This window comes from Notechis scutatus, chromosome 7, assembly GCF_049901735.1.
Source record: "Notechis scutatus isolate UNSWTSFEM ecotype Mainland chromosome 7, rNotScu1.2, whole genome shotgun sequence".
NCBI lineage: Eukaryota > Metazoa > Chordata > Lepidosauria > Squamata > Elapidae > Notechis > Notechis scutatus.
The window spans coordinates 21,198,580-21,214,885 of record NC_142015.1 but is presented as its reverse complement, the minus strand read 5'-3'; the positions used below and the strand labels follow the sequence as shown (position 1 = coordinate 21,214,885).

The following is a 16,306-nucleotide window of genomic DNA, read 5'->3' as shown; positions in this document are numbered from 1 at the left end:
AATTTTGCCCCCAATGTCCCGGTTACCTTCCGGTCTGGAGAAAAAACTCTCCCACGAACCTGCAACAGCTTTTGCTGCAGATATTCCAGTCTAAATGTTGTAAACAGAAAACTTTAAATTATAAATCCAACAAGGCAAAATAAGGCAATAACTTCGACAGGGCAAGATAAGGCATTCCAGAAGTGAAGTAACATGGCAGTAAATCAAACCAGTTGGGAGATGCCAGGAACTGTGATCACTGCAGCCAACACAAGATAAACTCAACATTTGTTCCTGACAAATGCCCCTCCCAAACTGCCTCTCCTTTAAACTCCCTTCCCAGGTGTGTCTTGTGAAGGGAATCAGGGCCCTTACCTCCCTCATAAGCCACAACCCACAGAAGACATGTCTCTCCATGAATTTCCCCATGCTTAATCTGCTTCCCCACCTTTTTACCCAGTTCCCCTTTTCCCAGACTACCTTTTGTCCTTTTTAAAAATTTCTTAACATGTATTTCTTGTTTCCTTACAATCCTGGCAGCATAAGCGTAATAAATTGAGGCAAGTGGTTAATTAATTTCTCCACCATATTACTAGGCGGTGTGATTAAAACTGTTAACTCATCTGCTTGCCCAAGCTGACTCGCTTATTATCGGAATAGCAGACCCTACCTGTTTTCTAGTCTTGGACTTTTTACCCTTAATGTCCCAACATCTTACTGAACTTATAAACCCATGTCTGTCAAAAATTGCTTTCTTTGCAAAAACAACAACAACACTCTCTCCATCCGTTTCTTACCCTTCCAACTCTGTTATTCTGTTAAACAAATCTGGCTTCTGTTAAATCTATCAAAGACGGTTTGACATTCCAAGGCACAAAGATTTGGAGCTCTTGGAGGTAGGTTCCAACTTGGAAACCTTTTAGATTTAGTCTTGTTTGCCCAACAACGGTAGCATTTTTACTTATTTTGATGTCTTGCCCTCTATAGTATTAGAGTCAGTAGGGTTTCTGTCACAGAGAAACCCAAGATTGGGTGCTGTGTCCGGTGATAATTTACATGCAGGTTGTGCCTCTACTATCACCTAACAAAAGCCAAGTCTCCTTTGAAGGACAGCTGGTTCTTTCAGACTTATACCCTGCTGTCATCAATAGACTGGCTAAGTTGTTATCTGCAGTGATTTCCATCAGAAGGCAAAACATGTCCTAACCTTGAGTGATGTTATTATGAAATTTTCTATTCTCTATTTATTTCTTCGTTGGGTTTTTTAAAATACAGAATAAGAGAATACTCGAGTTGGAAGGGACCTTGGAGGTCTTCTAGTCCAACCCCCTGCCTAGACAGGAAACCCTACACCACTTCAGGCAAATGGTTATCTAATCTCTTCTTAAAAACTTCCAGCGTTGGAGCATTTGCAACTTCTGGTGGCAAGCTGTTCCACTGATTAATTGTTCTGTCAGGAAATTTCTCCATAGTTTTAGGTTCTTGGTTTTTAGTACAATTTATTTATATTCTGTTTTATGTTTCATTTTATTTAATTATTTCCTACTTTTTTCTGCTTTAATCTTAACATTTAGATGATATGATTGATACACTGCTTTCAATTGATAACTTCTGATATATTTCTATCTTGTTGGTCATTGACAATAAACAGAAGGTTGGCTGGATGGCTGGCTAGGTAGATGGATGGATGAATTGATGGATGGATGGATTGATGGATATTCTAGAGAAAATGGGAGAAGTATAATAGTTTGTATACTTTGAAATTTATTATTTTGAAGGAATGGAATACTGTTGATGCTACTGACAGCTTAATTTTCAACTGCTTTCCATTTAAAAAAAACTTCAGTTTTTTTTTCTTCACAGAAAAAGAGCATTTACTTTGCAAAAAACAAATAAACTGTCTCCATCAGAGGAGAAAAAAAGAGAAAGAGAAAAAAGAAAGAAAGAAAGAAAAAAAGAAAGAAAGAAAGAAAGAAAGAGAAAGAAAGAAAGAAAGAAAGAAAGAAAGAAAGAAAGAAAGAAAGAAAGAAAGAAAGAAAGAAGAAAGAAAGAAAGAGAAGGAAAGGGTTTTAATACTACAATTATCATGATTGAGAGATGATTCAAATCTATTGTGTAAACTCTTAAGGGGGTATTTGAGAGGGAATTGGTGCACCTTTTCAGCTGAAAGAGCTAGGAATCAGAGTTGCATAGTTGTGCCTCAAAATGCAAAAAAAAAAAAATTGCATATGTGGCAGTGATTGAGTAGGGTACATATTGCAATGTGTTCTGTTTTACAGATCAGTAGGGAAATGTAACCGTCAGCCTCTCCCCCACCACTTTAATAACTCCTTGCTGTAATTTCTCAGATAAGCTTGGGGAGACAAAGATGATTGCCAGGTGTCCAGTAATTTGGTGTTTTTTGGAAATCTAAAGGTTGCAAAGGATGGATGGATGTTGTTAGCGATTGTCATGGTAACTGAGCACCAGCTCTTAAATACTACCATGTAGCTGTCCCACAAATACATCTTATTCCCTCTGTATTTATTCCTGGCTCGCTTTGTGTTGTCTGTTCTTGGTTATCATCTTCTTTTCCCCAAGTGTTAAAGTGTTAAAGAGAAATCAGAATTGCAGTGGCAGAATTGCCAGGATTTTCGATACACATTTCTCTAGACAATCTTTCATGATAACTTGTTGCCAGGTGTTCATACTAAGGCAAAGCACCAGGTCTCATCCCAAAACTTTTATATTGCACAGCACTGATTCTCTATCCCTTTCTCTCACCCACTGTTTTAAAAACTGCTCTCAAAAGCCACCTTTAAAAAAGATAACTGATGTCTGCAAGGAATATAAATCCTACCATCCTCCGCCATTCAGTCAGAACTGAAGAAGCTTCTTGGAAAAGAAACAAAAAGTTGTTGTGGTTGCTGGCAGCAGATGTGGACGGTTGAGGTCTCGGAGAGCGAGGACTCAGATGAGGGGCCTGCATGTGATGCAGGGATGGGGCTAGGACCATCAGGGAGTAGAATGCTACCTTTGGAGATTGTGGAGGCTGGCAGCAGTGATGAAGAGGTCCCCGAGGAGCCTGTGCCAATTGTGCATGCGCGCAGGGCTGCTTGAAGGAAAGAACAGCTGCAGCAGCACAGGCGACTCGGGAGTAAGGCTGCAAGGTAATGGCCCTCCCTTAAGAGATAAAAGCCAGCTGAGAAACTGGAGCTCTTTGCAGGAAGCAAAGAAGTTATTGCACTTCAAGTCTTGTGGAAGTTCGGACTATCTTGGCTTGTGTTTGAAGACATTTTGTTTGGAATATTTCTTGGCAACTTAATCTACTGCTTTTGGCAGCCTTGTACAACCTTGGCAAGCCTCGTTCTTCTCAGAAACAATTAGTTTTAATAGCCTTTTAACCGTGAATTAATGGAATTTGCAGAGAAGCATTAAAAGGTTTTAATTTTATCTCTGTTTGGTGTTTGTTTACTTGGAACGAGGTTTGGGTCAGAACAAAAGTCTTCAAGGAAAAATGAAGTCCAGTTGCCTTTTGGGGAAAAAAAAGCCCCTTTGGGAAAAACGATGACCTGGATGACTAAGAATCTCCATAAACACATGACTAAATGGATAGCATCATCAGTTGGGTAACGAACAGGGGTAGGTATTCAGCAGGTTCTGACCACTTCTGGAGAACTGGTAGCGGAAATTTTGAGTAGTTTGGAGAACCGGCAAATACCCCCTCTGACTGGACCCGCCCCCATTTATTCTCTGCCTCCCATTGAGTCCCAGCTGATCGGCTGGGTCTTCTTTTGTTGCCCTGCACAGGAGAACGGAGCTGGAAAGCAGGTTAGTGGGGCAGGGAGAGAATGGGGATTTTACAGTATCCTTCTCCTGCCACACCCACCATGCCAGACCCACCAAGCTACGCCATGCCCACAGAACCGGTAGTAAAAAAAAAATTGAATCCCACCACTGGTAATGAAACGTCTGAAAGAAAACAACCAAGCACACAGACTCCCCTGTTGGGAAACAGAAGGAAACCTTGTGGCTTGGATGGCCTTGTAGAGCCATTGTTAATCAACGCAACAGGAAATGAACAAGTATTCTTAATAGCTATAAAGCAAATTTCCGTGGTTGATTCTCTGATTGATTTAAAAATTCCAAGCTGCTCTTAAGGCTAATTGGGCCACCCAACGTGCATAAGAGATTTACGTATATTTCTTCCCTGTGTCACATTCGATAATTTAAATTATTTGGGGGCAGGGATTTTACTTTTTGACAAAGCCACAACAGGAGCAGTGCTGAGTATATCTGAATGCCCATTCTGGCTAGAGGTCACTCTGGGAGTTGAAGTCCAGACATCTTAAAGTTGCCAAACTGTGATACATTATGCCTCTCCTGGTATGATTCCACCTATGGCTCGGTGGGCACTCTCTGCCATCCTACTTCTTAAAATGTGCAAGGCAGTGGCTGTTGGGTTTGGGTATGTGGGTATATACACTAAGTTGCACTGACACCCAGAGAGGAGGAGAAAGGGACTTCGTGATAGAATTTCCATATGTCACAACATGTTCAAATTCTAGAAATTTCATGGCTGAATATAAAATGTGCAAGTAGAAAAGGTAGCCTGGAGGTTTTGGCTTGGTTTTTGCACTGTTGCTATGGAAATAGTTTGTTAGTGTGGCTTCTAGTTTTTTCAGCACTATATATTCCTCCACTTGAGTTTTTAAATATGGGAATTTTGAAATGGGAAAACTCAGGCGGGGAAAGAAACTTGAACTAGGACATTCACTTTTTGTTGGATTGGCATGTTCTGCAATCTTTTCCCTCTTTCTGCTTTACAAAGCACTGTTATTTTATTTATTAGCTGCCTTCGAGCTCTGTTTTAACTGTTGGCAACTGCCTGGATAAGTCCCTTAAGTTTTTGTGGCAAAATTTCAGAAGTGGATTGCCATTCAGTCTGGAAAAGACTCAAATACATATTTTTGATGTCGTACTCTCATTTCAAAACAATCTTCAGTGAGTTTTCAAAAAAAAAAAAAAACCACCCAAAACTGCCTCTCTTGCTTCCTCATCTACTTCAGGAGACCTTTCTAGCACCATTAATCAATACTCACTCCAGAATTACATGAGGTTTAATTTCAGTTAATTGTGTGCTGTGAAGCGTGATTATGTTTTATTTCTCAGTCTGAGTTAGTGGTGGCCCACTTTATGGCTATACATGGGGCTCAATTATGTTTATAACTCAAGGACTATATCTCTTTATGTTGCGTTACCTGTAAAGTCATGGAATCAATTAATAACCAATCAATTATCCTCCACTTAGAGACAAACAACCTACTCTCTAACAATTTGGTTTCAGAAAAAACCTGCAACTCCTACACTGCAAAAACATATGGACTACACAACTCGACCAGAGCAAAGCAATAGACGCAATCTACATAGACTTCTGTAAAGCCTTTGATTCAGTGGTACACGAAAAACTACTCCTAAAACTAAAATCTTATGGTATCTCCGGACACCTGCATAACTGGATAGCTGCATTTCTGTCAAACAGGCAACAAATGGACAAAATAGGGAGCACCCTATCGAATCCTGTACATGTCAACAGTGGTGTCCCCCAAGGCAGCATTCTAGGACCAACTCTCTTTATACTCTACATAAATGACCTCTGTGATCATATTAAGAGCAACTGCGTTCTTTTCACTGATGATGTAAAGCTATTCAACACCACTGACAATACTGCTACCCTTCAAAAAGGTCTTGACTATGTATCAGAATGGTCAAACAAATGGCAACTTCAAATCTCAACAAACAAATGCTCTGTCTTACATATTGGCAAAAAAAAATTCAGAAATACAGGCTGAATAGTCAAGACCTTGTTGATGATCCAAACTCTGTCAAGGATCTTGGAATACTCATCTCTAATGATCTAAGTGCTAGAGTCCACTGTTACTACATAGCCAAAAAGGCATTAAGAATTGTTAACCCAATCTTACGTAGCTTTTTCTCTGGTAATATTACACTAATAACTAGAGCATACAAAACATTTGCTAGACCAATACTCGAATACAGCTCATCAGTCTGGAACCCACATTACGTATCTGATATTAACACAGTTGAGAAAGTCCAGAAATATTTCACAAGAAGAGTTCTCCACTCCTCTACTCGTTGCAGAATACCTTATGCCACCAGACTTGAACTACAGCACCTTCGGTCAGATCTAAGTATAGTACATAAAATTATCTATTGCAATGTCCTACCCATCAATGAATAGTTCAGCTTAAACCACAGCAATACAAGAGCACACAATAGACACAAACTCAAGATAAACCACATCAAACTTGATTGCAGGAAATACAACTTCAGCAACAGAGTGGTCAATGTCTGGAATACACTACTTGACTCTGTGGTTTCTTCCCCAAATCCCAAAAACTTTAATATTAGACTGTCTACTATTGATCTCACCCCTTTCCTAAGAGGTCTGTAGGGGGCGTGCATAAGCGCACCAACATGCCTACCATCCCTGTCCTAATATTTCTTTTTATTCATATCCATTTCATGTATTCATAATCATGTTTATACTTATTCCTGTTATGTAATACTTGCTTGACAAACAAACAAACAAACAAATAACAAATAAATAAATAAAATCTCTGTCTCTAGCTATCTCTATCATTTCTATAACTATATCTGTCTGTCTGTCTGTCTGTCTGTTTATCTATTATCCATCTAACTATCATTGGGTTGATTATGGTCAACTCAAACAATAGATAAATAGAGATAAATAGAGAAAGAGATGATAAAAATGATAGAGATGATGTAGATACAGATATAGATACAGATAGACAGCTGAAGGTAGAGATAGAGGGAGAAGTAGAGGGAGATAGACATACATGCATTTCTCTTTGCTAATTCCCTATAAGAAGGGTTTCCTTGGCTCCTTTGGTAACATCCAAGCATCCAGTTCAATCCCCAAGCTACCCTGCTGTGGTTAGTACATTCCAAGGACTGGCAGCCCCACCAGCCTGTTCTGATGACAGAGTAGGAAATTGTAGGATTCTGCTGTGCAGCAGGGTATCTGGATTAAATTGCCACCTGCTTCTTCCTCCCTCCCTCCCTCTCCCCCCTTTCCTTCTCCTTTGCACAATGTAGCTAGACTGTACAGATCACGACTCTCATTATTAGCAGCATTACTCCCCCCACAGATTCTCTCTGGATCACCCTCCAGTTCCTCTTTCTTGCCCCCACTCCATAAAATATGCATCCTTTGCTTGCCTTGAATATGAACCTTATTAACCTGAGATATATCCTGGATTGGCAACTTGGGAGCCTTTAATAACTTTTTAGTCTGCTGTCTCAGTGTTTAACACTGCAGCATTTTAAATGCCCCCTCTCTCTCTCTCCTCCCTCTCTATCTTTCTCTCCTTTCCCCTCCCTCTCTCCCTCCCTCCCTCTCTTTCTCTCTATCCCCCACTCCCTCTTTCTTTCTTTCTTTCTTTCTTTCTTTCTTTCTTTCTTTCTTTCTTTCTTTCTTTCTTTCTTTCTTTCTTTCTTTCTTTCTTTCTTTCTTTCTTTCTTTCTTTCTCCCTCCCTTCCTCTCTCTCTCTCTCTTTCCTTTCTCCTTCCTCCTCCCTCTCTCTCCCCTTCCCTCCCCCTCTCTTTCTCTCTTCTCTCTCTCTCTCTCTCTCTCTCTCTCTCTCTTCTCCTCTCTCTCTCTCTCTTCCTCTCTCTCTCCCCCCTCCCCCTCTCTCTCCTCCCTCTCTCTCTCTCCCTCTCTCTCTTCTCTCCTTCTCCCTTCCTCTCTCTCTTTCTCTTCTCCCTCCCTCCCTCCCTCTCTTCCTCTCCCTTCCTCTCTCTCTTTCTCCTCCCCTCCCTCCCTCTCTTTCTCTCTCTCCCTCTCTCTCCCTCTCTCTCTTTCTCTCCTTCTCCCTTCCTCTCTCTCTTTCTCTTTCTCCCTCCCTTCCTCTCTCTTGCTCCTCCTCTCTTTCTCTTTTCCTAAAGTGCCTTTTAACAATATTTCAGCAAACTAACTTGTCTTAGGCGGCTCAGGAACACTTGTTGCTGGAAATAATGTTTTCCTTGGTAACATCTCTACATCATTGTGACATGTTTAACATTTCAAAATGGTTTTGTGTGTGGCTGTTTTTTTTTTTTTTTTTAAAGAAGCCTGAGCATAAATTCTAGGTATTCTCCCACTGCCCTAGCTAGTTACATCCCAGAATAAGTACGGTGGAATAATTGAACCGAAACAAGCCACCAATGACAGGACAGCCTGAAGAGTTGAGAATCACATTTTTTCTTCTTTCTTTCTTTCTTTCTTTTTTCTTTTTAAAAAAGCTTGCTTTAATTGCTTTTTTCCTGGGCTTGGAATATTTATAGGGTAGGAGATTGCCAAGTTATTTATTAGATGGAGAATCTGGGGATAGACTAATATAAATCACTTAGGCTGGTATTGAATATACCCGACACTCAGTAATTTAAAAAGCTTTAATAAAAATGCTAAAATATGAGGCTTGTCGGGTGGCTGTAATGAGACTCAGTTATCATGTTTTTATCAACGATTTTTGGCTGTTGTACTTTTATAGTTTGAACAAAGACCAAAAATGTGGGCAGGGCCTCTCAAATTCCCAGATGCCAAAACTTCAGATATGTGGGATGGCAAGATTCCTAAAAGTTTGGCAGGCAGAGAATTCTGATACATTCCCACAATTAAGCTCTTGGTATCTTCTAAGAGGTCGTAAGGAATCCAAATGTTGTTGTTTTTTGTTGTTTTTTTGAGGTTGTTGTGTGTTGAGTTGCTCCTCCAGGGACTGTCTAAACATTTTGCTTTTCAAAAGGAGCATAAAGATGTATCTTTTTCTTACCCTTGGTCAACAAGGACCGTTGCTCTATGGGCCAATACCCAGGCTATGCTTTATCTCTGGAACCGGCTGTCTTTTTTGATAGAGGTAGTCCTCAAGTTACAATCATTTATTTCATGACTTTTTGAACTTAGAATGACACAAGACCAGTCCTCACACTTACAACAATCAGGCGCAAGGCAACTGGTATGTTCTGGGTCAAGTGATCACAAGGTCCTTCCTTCCTTCCTTCCTTCCTTCCTTCCTTCCTTCCTTCCTTCCTTCCTTCCCTCCCAAAGGTGTTTTTTTCCAAAAGGCAACTGGAGATTTTTTGTTTTTGTTTGGAGCCTTTTCATTTCTCATCCAAGAAGTTTCTTCAAATGAAAAAGGTCAGAACTAAAGAGGCTTCTTGGATGAGAAGTGATACATCTTCAAGGAAAAACAAAGTAAGTCCAGTTGCCTTTTGAAAAAACACCTCTGGGACAACCATGACCTGGATAGCTGAGAATCTCCATAGAAATTTCTTCCTTCCTCCCTCCCTCCTTCCCTCCCTCCCTCCGCTTGCTTGCTGGTTTCCCTCCTTCCTTGCATCCATCCATCATTACACTCATGCACTAAAAGCTCAGAGGGAAAAATGATGGAGTTCAACTAGCTTGGAAGGCAGGCCAAATTGTTCCTGAACAACCAGCTGATTTAGAGATGCTACATGGTTTGCTACGGCCTCCTCTCCTCCCAGTGTCTCGTGATCAGCAGGAATCCTGTTCTAGAAGAGAGCAAGAACAGGTGGAAGAGGGAAAGAGAGTGAGAGACAGAAACTACAGAGCGGGTTGCCAAGCAACTATCCATATCTGTTTTCATTGATTCTTTTTCCCGCTAAGGTGCCAGCAAATTTTGTTGACTGGAGGCCACACTTTATTTTATCTTGATTAAATCTTTCAGGGCTGCAGGGACATATCCAGTGACATAGCGATGTCACCAAGGAGACAGCGATGAATATTTTCATCCTAAATCTATCTGAACTGTGTACAAAAATTGGATAAGTGGTACCTAGGAAAGAGGGAAATTCATCTTATATGAAGATAGGTAAAAGTCTGTTAAAAGAAACAGTTTGTCTGACCCTGGCTGGTATTCATTATCAGGGCTGAAAAGGCAAAATGAATAAATTTGCAAAATCAGGTGGAAAGGAGATGATAAACCCCAGTTCCTTGCCTAGGATAAAAATCTAAACTAATGTATCCTAAGTAGATGGCTGTTCATATTTTGCTTGAACCCAACTCATAATGGACAGCTCATCAGAACCCTCATAATATTTTTCATTATTCTTGCTACTTTGTCCCCATAAGATTTAACTGGAATCTACTGACCAACTTATCATTCTGTCTCTTGACGTGGATCATCTGAAATTAAGGATTAACACTTAATAGTTTTGCAGAAATGGATGTTTTTGCAGGACCAGTTGGCTTTCTCCGGTCTTGGTGAATGCCTAAAGTTCTTGTCAGTTGCAAAGTTGTGTCTGACCTATCGCGACCCCATGGACAACGTTCCTCCAGGCCTTCCTGTCCTCTACCATCTTCGGGAGTCCATTTAAGCTCACACCGACTGCTTCAGTGATTCCATCCAGCCACCTCCTTCTCTGGCGTCCCCTTCTTTTGCCCTCTATCATTCTGAGCATTAGACACTTCTCCAGTGAGTCCTTCCTTCTCATTAGGTGGCCAAAGAATTTGAGTTTCGTATGCCTAAAGTGAATATCACAATTGGTCCTTCTTATATTTTGGTATCTTTAATCCTCTGTGCAAGTTACCAAGATTCACAACCATTGATTAAACCATCCTGCAGAAAGGAATGTGATAAAGTCATGATGTCTGCATTGAGGCTTAGTCGATATATATGTTCCCTTGCGTACATGGCTAACAAGAAAGAAAGACAGGAAGAAATTGTGTGCAGGCACACGTTGGTTTTAATACAGTTCATAAATTAGAAAGGGGACACAAATGAGGTGCTATAGTTTGAAATGTAAGTATCTGGGGAAGATATTCTATAGAGAATTGTAGAAGCCCCTCGAAACAAAATCAGTTTACTTCTTGGGTAGGGAAAGCAGTGGAAAAAAGTCTATAAATACACAAGCTGAGAGATGCTCTGGAAACAATCATTATAAACCACTGGAGCACAGCTTGAGTGCCTTGTGATGTCACTGGAATCATGGTGTGTGTTTATATCCTCGCAATTCATAATAATTTGTTCTCGTTCCCTATCATCTGTCTTCACAAAATACAGCATAGGCAAGGGGAACAATCAACAATAGAATGGGATTTGATCTGACGTGATATAAAGTATTAACTAAGTGGGGCATTGCAGATTGAAATCCCGTGTAAGGCCAGCTTGGAAAACAGCCATTCACTTAACATCTACCTAGTTTAACCCTGAGAATGCCTTTAGAGAGGGCTAGTCCAAGTTGACCATTAATGATCCCTCTGCCAACCCAACCCGATTTTTGACCTGCTTCGCTTTGTCTGGTCAAAATGGAACAGAATTAGGTGTGATACTGGAAGATGTGCCTCCATCTTATATCATGGAAAGATTTCCCATGTTGTCATTGTGGTGCTGATATGCAAACTATTACTGTAAACATATTGTACAAGAGTGTGTGTTCTGCCCAAAGGCTATCACCTCAATAGCTGAATTGGGCATCCAGTTATGAGGCCACTGCCACACCACCATAGTTTTTACTGATAATTATGTGGACTGTGTGTATATGTTTACTTCTCTTCTGTCATGTTCTCATCATATGCTAAATAAATTAATAGTGGGGCATTCAAGAAGTAGACTGCATTGGAATAGATATTTCTTTTAAACATCAGTTATTTAGCATTGTAGAATCACAATATTGCCTTGCTCACCATGGAGACTGTCAAGAGGTAAAAAAACAAACAAAAAAACTATATGAGAACTTCATCAAGAATGATATTAGTAAGGTAGAAATTTCAAGGACATAGAAACTTGGTGTTCCTACATCTCTGAAATGGACAGGGTCCCTCCAAATACACTGACCTACCAAGTTCGGGACCACATGAAATAACATACAATATGTGCTCAATACCAAGGATCAGCATTTAGATAAATACATCACTGTATTTCAATTATATCCCAAAATGTTCAGCATAACAGATTCTTAGATGTTCTGCTAACAATATATATTGTTATATATATATTTATTAAAAGGGATGCAGTGGCTCAGTGGCTAAGACGCTGAGCTTGTTGATCAGAAAGGTCGGCAGTTCGGCGGTTCGAATCCCTAGCGCCGCGTAACGGAGTGAGCTGCCGTTCCTTGTCCCCAGCTTCTGCCAACCTAGCAGTTTGAAAGCTCGTAAAAAATGCAAGTAGAAAAATAGGGACCCCTTTGGTGGGAAGGTAATAGCATTCTGTGCACCTTCGAAGGCGTTGAATCATGCCGGCCACATGACCACGGAGACGTCTTCGGACAGCACTGGCTCTTCTTCAGTTTTGTAACGGAGATGAGCACCGCTCCTTAGAGCCGGAAACGACTAGCATGTATGTGTGAGGGGAACCTTTACCTTTTTGAAGAGTTTACACACACACAAAAAAAATGATTGGTTTTTTTCCAAGCTATTTTCTGCGATCTGCCAATAAAATGTACTACTTGTAGCCCTTGACTTGCAATCCTTCAGTTTGGGATTGTTTGAAGTTACAACAACACTGGAAAAAAGTGACTAATTACCGCTTTTCACACTTCTGGCTGTTGCAACATCCCCATGGTCACAGGATGAAAATTTAGATGCATGGCAACTGGCTCATATATATGACGGTCGCAGTGTCCCAGGGTCATGCAATCCCTCTTTGTGACCTTCTGACAAGCATAATCAATAGGGAATCCAGATTCACTTAACAACCATTACTAACGTAACAAATGCAGTGATTCACTTCACTACGGTGGCAAGAAAGTTGGTAATATGGGGGAAACTTAATATCTGTCTCACTTAGCAACAGAAATTTGGGGGTCAATTGTCCTCCTAAATTGAGGACTACCTGCAGGTGACAGGTAGTGGAATCAGTGGATGGTTAGGCAACCTAATCTTTGTTTCTGAAATGAAACACCTTGTGAGTAATTAAACAGATTTGTTCCGCTGCACATTTACTTTAGAACTCAGCTTATTGATTTAAATGACGCAGTGGTTAGCAATAGCAATAGCACTTAGACTTATATACTGCTTCACAGTGCTTTACAGTCCCTCCCTAAGCAGTTTACAGAATCGGTATCTTTCCCCCAACAATTTGGGTCCTCATTTTACTGACCTCAGAAGGATGGAAGGCTGAGTCAACCTTGAGCCGGTCAAGATCGAACTTCTGGCAGTGAGCAAACTTAGCCTTTAATACTGCATTCTGACCACTGTGCCACCACAGAAAGAAGGGGAGAGGGAAGGGGGGAGGGAGGAAGAAAGGAACAGCAATAGCACTTTGACTTATATACCGCTTCATAATGCTTTACTGCCCTCTCTAAGCAGTTTACAGAGTCAGCCTCTTGCCCCAAACAATCTGGGTCCTCATTTTACCAACCTTGGAAAGATGGAAGGCTGAGTCAACATTTAGAAAGCAGGCCAACTCTGCTGACTGCCAGCAGTTTGATCCTGACCAACTCAAGGTTGACTCAGCCTTCCATCCTTCCGAGGTTGGTAAAATGAGGACTCAGATTGTTGGGGGCAAGAGGCTGACTCTGTAAACCACTTAGACAGCAAAGCACTGTGAAGCAGTATATAAGTCTATTGCTGGTGCTATTTTCCTTCCTTCCTTCCTTTCCTTCCTTCCTTCCTTCCTTCCTTCCTTCCTTCCTTCCTTCCTTCCTTCCTTCCATCCATCCATCCATCCATCCATCCATCCATCCATCCTTCTATCCTTCCATCCTTCCTTCCGGTTAGAATGCAGCACTACAGGCAAACTCAGCCCACAGCTAGAAGTTTGATCCTGACCTGCTCAAAGTTGACTCAGCCTTCCATCCTTCCAAAGTGGATAAAATGAGGACCCAGATTGTTAGTGGGAAGATGCTGATTCTGTAAACTGCTTAGAGAGGTCTGTAAAGCACTGTGAAGCAGTATATAAATCTATTGCTAGTGCTATTTTGGCAAGATACCACGTCTTCTTCATATTGAATAGGTCAAGAAAAATGAACCTGCCATCACTAACATCAGCATCAAATGCTTCATGTACTGATGTCCTTCCCCATTGTTTTATTCCAGTTCCCCCCCAGATTATAAACATCTCATCAGACATCACCATCAATGAAGGCAGCAGCGTCACTCTCCTGTGCTTAGCCTTTGGGAGACCAGAACCAACAGTAACATGGAAGCATCTCTCTAGCAAAGGTAAGAGGTGGCCTCCAAACAGGAAGGTGGGCATTCTGGGCAACCAGAGTAAAATACACCGTGTAGAAGAGAAGAGAGGTATGTGATGAGAGAGAGGGAAAGTGTTGCTTGAAACCTCATGCATTAATACAGGGGTGTCAAACTTGATTTCATTGAGGGCTGCATCAGGGTTGTGTTTGGCCTTGGAGGGCCGGGGTGGGCATGGCTGGACTGGTGGGTGTGGCCATGGGTGGGTGTGGTGTGGTGGAGGCACCTGTGGTGGCCAAAGGGTCCTCAAACTTGGCAAGTTTAAGACTTGTGGACTTCAATTCCCAGAATTCCTGAGCTAACATGACTGGAGGAGGGATTCTGGGAGTTGAAGTCCACAAGTCTTAAAGCTGTCAAGTTTGAAGACCCCTGCCTGAGACCCTCCCTCACTCTCCTTATAACCTCCCTCCCTCCCTCCCTTCCTTTTCTTGTTTTTTCTTCCGCCTTCATTCTCCTTTCTTCTTCCTTCCTTCCCCTCTTTACTTATTTTTCCTTCCTTGCTCTCTTCCCATCTTTTTCTTTCCCCTTTCCCTTTCTCCCTTCCTGTCCCTTCTTGCATGCTCAAATGTGAAAGGAGAAACATTTCTCCTTTTGTTTTGTTTTTAGTTTGTTTTCATAGCCCTCTGCCAGTGATAACAGAGCACGGGGTAGCACCACATGGACCCCCTCACCTCATTTTTGGACGTGACACCCTCCTGAAGCCCTCTGCCAGTGAAAATGGGGCGCGGAGGGAGGTCACGCATGCAAAGGTGGTATTCAGCAGGTTTTGACCGGTTTTGGGGAACCAGTAGCAGAAATTTTGAGTAGTTCGGAGAACCCGCAAATTCCACCTCTGACTGGCCCTGCCCCCCATCTATTCTCTGCCTCCCGAGTCCCAGCTGATTGGCTGGGTCTTCTTTTGTTGCCCTGCACAGGAGAACGGAGCTGGAAAGCAGGTTAGTGGGGTGGGGAGGGAATGGGGATTTTGCAGGAAACTTCTCCTGTCATGCCCACCAAGCCACACCACATCCACCAAGCCATGCCCACGGAACCGGCAGTGAAAAAGAAATTGAATCCCACCACTGCACACCTGGCCCTCCTGAGCTCCGTTTCTACCAGCAGAGGTACTGTGGGCCCTGTTGTTTCCAGGCCAGCTCTGCAGGCCAGATCTAAGCACTCCTTGGGCCAGATCGAGCCATTCGTTTGACACCCCTGCATTAATATTTGGAAAGATGTGCCTGGAGATCTTTCAAGATTGCAGACAGAAGAACCTTCCCTATGTTGCATTTGGGGTCTTCCCTGGGTCAGATCTGGCACCAAGGATGACACAAAGCTTTGACGAAGCAGACTAGTTTTCCAGGTTTTGTTTTGCAAATATAGGCCTGTAGTTTATGCATTGGAACTTTGGGATGGGAAGTTTCCATTGGTAGGGTCACCAGTGTGAGACCAGTTTACCTTTTATTTTGTCTTTCAAATGGAGTAACGTCTGGCTCAGAATGCTTCCCTTCATCACCTGCTTTGATGACTGGACAAATCATTGCAATACCATGCGGGAAGTTCACATTGACAAGTAAAGGCTGATTCCTGCACTCTGCGGTTGTAGGAAAGGTTGATGATCAGCTCCTAGGGTTCTCACGGCATGTCCAAGTTTGATGGTGGTACGGATGGTCCTAGATTAGTTAAAGGAATTGCAGGAAGGATGAGGAATAAAACTAGTAGCAGATTGGAAATGTCCAGCATGTGAGACATTGGAGGAAGAAAGAAGGAAGGCACATCTTAGTCTTGGAATATTAAGTAGCATTTGTAAAAAGATATGGACAATTTCTGTTAATGATGTCCGGCTTCTCAAAGTGATGTGTCTTTGTCTTGATGGGTTTTCAAGGGAAACTTCATATGATGAACCAAAGGTGCTTTTCAAAAGGCAACTAGATTTTTTTTAGAATAGAACAGAACAGAACAGAACAGAATAGAATAGAATATAATTCTTTATTGGCCAATGTGATTGGACACACAGGAAATTTGTCTTTAGTGCATATACTCTCAGTGTACATAAAAAAATACATTCATCAAGAATCTTAAGATACAACACTTAGTGATACTCATAGATTTTGTTGTATTTGGGTAGGGGGGGAACACCTT

General features: G+C 41.6%; 1 protein-coding gene across 2 annotated transcripts in view; it reads left to right on the top strand.

Annotated features, from left to right (window-relative positions):
• Positions 1-16,306, top strand: part of LOC113419307 (opioid-binding protein/cell adhesion molecule homolog) — a 775,668-nt gene that overhangs the window by 674,874 nt on the left and 84,488 nt on the right. For both annotated transcript variants that reach the window (XM_026678591.2, XM_087970096.1), the window contains one exon: positions 14,036-14,161. In XM_026678591.2, coding sequence (XP_026534376.1) covers positions 14,036-14,161 — 126 coding nt within the window. The remainder of the gene's footprint in view (positions 1-14,035; positions 14,162-16,306) is intronic.